Source organism: Stylophora pistillata, chromosome 9 (genome assembly GCF_964205215.1).
Source record: "Stylophora pistillata chromosome 9, jaStyPist1.2, whole genome shotgun sequence".
Taxonomy (NCBI): domain Eukaryota; kingdom Metazoa; phylum Cnidaria; class Anthozoa; order Scleractinia; family Pocilloporidae; genus Stylophora; species Stylophora pistillata.
The window spans coordinates 25,880,677-25,887,572 of record NC_142527.1 but is presented as its reverse complement, the minus strand read 5'-3'; the positions used below and the strand labels follow the sequence as shown (position 1 = coordinate 25,887,572).

The 6,896-nt window shown below is 38.7% G+C and overlaps 1 protein-coding gene across 2 annotated transcripts; it reads left to right on the top strand.

Moving 5' to 3' along the window:
- The first annotated feature begins 1,180 nt into the window (after positions 1–1,180).
- Positions 1,181–3,906, top strand: LOC111327934 (caveolin-1). 2 transcript variants are annotated; one of them, XM_022932253.2, is made up of 3 exons: positions 1,181–1,413; positions 2,091–2,249; positions 2,907–3,906. In XM_022932253.2, exons 2-3 carry the CDS (start codon positions 2,124–2,126, stop codon positions 3,243–3,245), a joined length of 465 nt encoding a protein of 154 aa, XP_022787988.1. In that variant the 5' UTR covers positions 1,181–1,413; positions 2,091–2,123; the 3' UTR covers positions 3,246–3,906. The 2 variants fall into 2 exon arrangements, with proteins under 2 accessions (XP_022787988.1, XP_088588972.1); XM_088732846.1 differs by having other exon boundaries at positions 1,182–1,413; positions 1,603–2,249; positions 2,907–3,905.
- Positions 3,907–6,896: the final 2,990 nt, after the last annotated feature.

The following is a 6,896-nucleotide window of genomic DNA, read 5'->3' as shown; positions in this document are numbered from 1 at the left end:
ACCGTCATGAAATTGAAGCTTATAAGAAATGAACTTGGTGCTTATCAACCTTTGTTCTGTCTAAAAGCAAAGAAAAAAATGTTGTCGTTATCGCTGGAACAATGCTGAGTCGCTTTGAGAAATTTATTTCACAACATAATTTCTGTAGAATGAATATTTAGTAGCACAAAAAAAATACAACTCAGTGGAAGAAGAACTGTCTGTAGCGTCCAAACGTTTCGCGTGGTCGAACAATTGAAAGGACGACCCTTAATGGAACGAGAAGTCAGCAGCTCTATTTCAGTTCTGTATTTTGAATTACGAAACAAAAAGGAACTTCCTTCTTGAGATAAGTTAGAGAACCAAGGGACCGGAAGTATTTGTAACTTGCATATGCATGAAACGCATCTTGATGGAAAAAATATTTGCTCATTACCCTTAGGGTTATTTCAAGCACGGTTAGAGATTACGATAGGAAGATCTTTCAGCCAAGGGCTTTATACAAAAGGAGTGTAAAGAGCCTTAAGTAAAAAGATATGATATCAAAGAAGTATAAAACATTTCAAATATAAGAAAAAGAAAAAAGAAACTGATTACAAAACTTAAGCTGATGATATAAATTCTGATTTCGTCAGGAACATAAGAGACAAATTGAAGCCTTCTAGTGTTTAACAGGGTTCGAACATTGTTGGAGCCTGAATTTGCCTTCTTTTTTAAATTGAATTTACATGACTGTGTACATTATTTTGTTATCTGTATTCATTCACAGGTCAAAACAACTTTTAGTTTATCTTTTTACGATTAAATAAATCTTCTATGTATTTATCAAGATGTTACTTGTTATCCGTCTTATGAAGCAAGGTACAGCTTGTTGTGGGTTACATGAATATAGGATGGGCTGCGGCATGTGTAGAAAGAGATCCAGTTGAGAGTTATAAGAGCAACCTCGTTCCCGGGGCGCTTTGCCTGTTCTCTCTCGAAGGGAAAAGCGCCCTGGGAACGAGATTGTTATAAAGAGTTATTATTGGGAGAGTTAAGCTGTTTATCATAATTATATTCTCCCTAATTTCCTGTTCTTGTCCCCATCACCTGTAGAAAACTGGAAGCTTCTTGACTAGTAACCTGTCTACATGTGGTGTGGCAGGTGCTCTGCGAAAAATCTTTGCAATTATTCTTTCACGTGAATAAATGATTCAAAAGAATTCTTGAAAAGTTTAAGAGAAACATTGTTTTGTCAGTTTTAAGAAAAATGGAGGGGTAGCCATAAGCTTAGGGATTGTAAGGACATCGTAAACCAGGGGATAGTCTCAGTTTATTTAGCCGTTAGCACTTGAAACTTGTTCAATGGGAATTTTGCTAAGAAAGGTTGCGAGAAATTACCGGGGATTATGAAATGGCATTGAACTGAATAAGCAAAGACACGAGAGTTAGCGGGTACGATAAATCTTTTATAAAATGAATTTAAAATTGCCCTAGAATTCTGATCTTAAATCCCTTCAGTTGCTATCAATTTGTCAAATACTTGTTATGATAAGCAGATGGCGATTGGCGTGATTGCTTATTGGAAGATTATATAGTAGCACTGCATTTTGCTGTTTTTTAATGGATTTTTTTACCCCTTAGATCTGGGCCCGGTTGTTCAAGAACGGATAACGCTATGCAATGGCCGGATAAATCGCTATCTAGCGGATAAGTGTTACCAAAACGTACTGCGCTATCTACCGAATAGAGATTTATCCAGTGGATAGCGTTATCCTACCTTCGAACAACTGGTGCTTGCAATTGATTGCTGGTTCTTCCTTTTAACTTCCCAACATTATTTTTTGTAAGCTGAGAGAATTTGGTGAAATATCAAAATGACTCTATGAGGTTTATAATTCTCCAAACCTGTTTGCCAGATAATATCTTGAAACTGTGGGGAGAAGTTTCATTATAATCACTTCAGAGATAAACGGCTCAACAGCTTGACAAAAACTAACACTGCCAGAATTGACCAATCAGATTGCGCTCTAAACTACCCATGCTGGTGGTCTACATAAAATCCTGCCGTGCAGTGCAGTTTTTTATTCTTTGTAATAATACCAAATTGGTATTTTTTGTGCGTGAAAAAGGCTTTTCACGGTTAGACAAAAAGCATCGTCGAAATGTCGTCGACAGATGAACTCCGCGAGGTTCAAGTTGAAATTCGAGGAACTGAACATGCAGCACAGCATGGACATCAGATGAACATGGAAAACAGAGATCCAGCTGCCATGAACGACCACGTGAAGGTAAGACGGACAAACTAAACAGACAATAAGCAGAAATCTTCAATTTTCGAGACTCTTTGCGACGATCAAGTAAAAATGCTAGGCGATGTCGCCTCTATTTTTAAAAATATCTTGATGATACTCACGACGCGGACGATTCAGTTAAATTCCACTTCAAATGTTTGCCTCATTGTCTCACACTATAGTTTGAAACATACTGATGGAAATTCCGAGAAACATACTGATGGAAATTCCATGCTACTTCCTCCTGGAACAGCAAAGTCAGAACCCCGCGTTCAGTATACCAAATCTCGAAAGTCAAATACCGTATGCTGTCTGTCGAAGCCCGAGTCCCGTCTCCCTTGTTCTGAATCTCGAAGCCCGAGTCCCTAATTCCGAATCCCGTAGCCCTTAACCCTAATGGTAGCTCTTACGGTTCTCTTTTCCCTCTTCAAACTTACCGCATGCATCCCAGCATACCATGATTCAAGCAAGATTTGGTGCGCTATCGTCCGATTTTGGACGCGTAATACAATCCATCGATGCTTTCCTACAAATTATATTTTGGCCTAATATGTCCGTTACATTCTGTAGAAAAAGGCAAATCGTGCGATCAGACCAATTATAAACCGAACCTTCTAATACCTGTACTCTCGGCTCTCCCGGCCGGTAATTTAGGTATTTTTCCAAGATGTTTTCGCGGAACCTGAAGGCTCTCACAGCATCGAGGGAGTTTGGCGCACAAGCTTCAAAGCATTTGTCAACACCAAATACTGGTGCTATCGGATAATTACAGCGATTCTTGGTATTCCTACTGCAGTACTTTGTGGTTTATACTTCGCCTGCCTCAGTTTTGACTACATATGGTGCATAATGCCTTGTCTGAGAGCGTACATCATTGAGTTACAGTGTCTGGGCAAGGTCTTCGGGCTTTGTGTGAGGACATTTTTCGATCCATTCTTTGAATCGGTTGGGAAAGTATTTGGAGGAATCAAGGTTTCAACTCAAAGAGTATGACTGATTGATGTCTATAGTGATCATATCTACAGCGGAACTTTTTGTCATCTAAGAACGATTGTATATGATGCTGCTAGAAGTGAATTACGACTGTATTTATTAGAAAACTGGTATCAACGCAGAAGCTGAGGTGCTCATAACTTGCTCTCTCAAAATAATTTTTTCTGGATCAAACTTTTACTGTTAACTCTTTCACTCCCAAGATCCGATCAGTTATTCTCCTTACTGTCTGCCATACAATTGTTATTGTGTTGTTTTGGAGAATTTGGTATTGGATCAACTAATAATCCCCCAATTGATATTTTACTTTATTCTCATCTCTTGTCTGCTTGATATTGTATTGATATCGTTAGGAGAAATTCTGTCTTGTTCACCTATGGGAGTTATAGGGTTAAAGACTTCAACCCTCAGGGGTTGCTAGGCACAGGATCCCAAGTTCTACCTTGAGGCCATTCTGGTTCTTATGCCCTTGTATCAGTATTTTGCATGTACCACGTTTGATATCCCTTTTATGTACCTAAAATAAGAGCACCCCAAGACGGGTAGGGTGGGGGGGGGGGGGCTTCCTCTGGAGAAAGACAGCTCGAAACAGAAAAAGTAAAAACGGGGTTTTGTTTAATTAACACACAGATAATAAAGAAAACTATGAATCATTAGTCACTCCTGTAGTTTTATACGTAATATTTAATCCCCTTTACGAGATGCTAGTCCAGAGCAACTAGTCAAATTTCCCTGATGTTTTGTCGTTATCCATGTTGTCCTCCTGGGTGGAGAGAAACACTAAGTGTGAGAGTAAACTTTCTTCCAAAAAGACAGCACATTGATCCGGGGGTGACACAAATGCAGGCCTCTTAATCCCAAAATCCAGCATGTTCAGAAGTTCAAAGCCATATACATGATTATCAAAATGGGCATAACAGGGCAAATGAGGCGCACAGAATTGTTCCAGTAGGTCGTATGTCACATTCGGCTCCTTACGATCTGTTAGGAAACCGGTGTCGCTCGATTATGTAAATCGGTGAAGTAATTATATAATACTCGAGGAAAACAGGAAATTAATTTCAGAGACTGTACGTCCGATTTTAGACCTCGCTTACAAGTTGATAACTCTCGTTATTTCTAGACGAAGTGTCCAGGAAATGATGTGGATCTTTTTTCGTAGTGCGCTAAATTGGCATACGGCAAATTTACCATGTTTACTGTGCAAGATTTGCTATAAAATTTCCTTACCATCGTAAGCTAGATTTCCGGAATCGGCAAAGAACTAAAAACAACGAAAGAGGATGGTCTACTCCCAGCTCTTAAAACTGCTTGACTGAATCACGGCTGCGACCCTAAACCTAATTGGAACTCTTAAAGGACGTTCAAAGTCAAGCAAGTAATCCTATCTAAAAAAAAAAAGTAGTGACAGTTATATCAGCAACAGTTCCAAACTGAAAAGGAAAAGACCTGGGGACGAAGTTGACGGATTGCACCCCTCCCCCACCTACGGTAAATAAAAAGTGATCACAGACAGTTTTTAATTTATTATGGATTAACCTTTCCCGAAAATAGTGGGAAGATTTCTTCGCACAATCATGTTAGGCTATGTATTTTTAAAACTTTCAATTTTCATCGGCAAACTCACGGTGAAGTACCACCAAACCATGGAGCCGTAAAGTGCAAAATGATGATTTTCTAGACGACATAGACAAATTTGAAGTAGATAACGTAAGCCTCCCCTAAACATGAATGCTAACAGCGTGCAAAGTTGAATAGGCAAATATCGAACAAGTCAATGATATGTTCAAATCTTCTCAAGTTTTCGAACTGCATTTCTCTCTTTCCCTCTCCCTCTGATATGTTCTCTGTTTGCACACGCGATGCGACGTGCGTGATCTAATCGATAGCCAATCACATTGAGAGACCTTGACCTTGACATTTGGTTTGACTTGAACACTCTCGTGGACCGTCAAGTTTTTTTTTCCGCAGCTTTATATATATATATATATATATATATATATATATCTTATATTATTATATATATCTTATTATCTTATATATATATATATATATATATATAAATATTATGAGAGGAAAAAAGGACGTAACTACATTTCCCGACAAGCCTGTTTCGTGAATCGCTTCACTGATGAGTGGGCGACCACGAAACAGGCTTGTAGGGATGAACTTGTTGTTTACTTGTCTTTTTCCTCCCACAATATATACTTCGCTCTACTTCTATGTATTGAGCACTGTTCTACGAAAATCAAGTCACACTTTATATATATATATATATATATATATATATTTAACAATTATTCCATTAGCGCGCGTTGGATATGAGATGATAGATAGCCAACGAGGCGCTACGCGCCTCGTTGGCTATAATCATCTCATATCCAACAAGCGAGAGTGGAATAATTGTTTTATTAAAAAAACGCCCCCAAGATATTAGACAAATCTTCTCGACTTTATTTTGTGAAAAGAAACCGGATTTAACAATGTACAGAAATTAGATTATGGTATATTGGCTTATATACCATAATGGCTGAGCCAATAAAAAGTCTTGAATAGCATTATCCAATGATCCGGTTTTTAATAAATATATATATCTTATTAGGCGTTTTATTGTGTAGTATCGCTGAGTGTTTTTACGAGTTGTGCCGTACTTTGACGAGCCCGTAGGGCGAATCAAACCACAAACAACGAGTTAAAATACTCAACGATACTACACAACAAAACGTCTAATAAGAGATTTATTATCCAACACGCCAAATTGTTATTTCAGTGCGGGCGAACTTGCGGATATTTCTAGAGTACAAATATCACGTGATATTTGTACTCGTCTCGCCCGTTATTTGTACTCTACGAAGGACGATTGGATAATAAAACAAATTTTTTGCCCGTTTTCCATACAAAACTCTAATAACGCTTTTAAGAAGCTTTATCAACAGCCAAATTGATTCGTTTATCACATCTTTATTGACGGACCTTCGGTTCTAACCTCTTTATTGGATGTTTCTTTTTGTTTATAGAATACTTTCCTGTCCTCGCCGCGCCTAGGCAGGCATAATTTATGTACCTCTTGTTTATGGCGTGATATTACTAATTGAGGTGTCGGGTATCAATATGGTGGATGGGTTTACCTGATCTATTCTTGGTTAACCAGGAAAGACAAGTTGGCGTTCAAACCTCGCTCTTAGCATGGCACAGTCTCCAACTCAAAGCTATGGAGATTGTATTATTTAAGACATCATTTTACCGATGCAATCTGCTAAGGAAGTCACTGTTTTTGTGGAGGATAAAAAGAATGCGATCTAAAAATAAATTTGTCTGCGAGTACGTTGTATTTTTCGGGCACTACTAGGGTCTTTTCCGGTTCAAGGGCCCGTTTCTCGAAAGTCCCGGTGACTTAACGATCCCGTCAAAGGATAGGAAAGCAGGTTCTGGCACCCAAACCAGTCCTTTTTGTTTCTTTAGCTGGTAGTTTTAAAAAAAATTTGTAATCCCCATCTTGAATGAAAACAGAACAGCTTTACGGGCCCGTAAGTGACAGGGACTGTCGTGAAACTGACCGGAGGTAACAATGTACGTAGGCGTGCCTATGGCTAGAATGACAAATGTTCAGCGGTGCTGCCCAAAAATAGCTCTTCATAGTGTAGCCAGGCC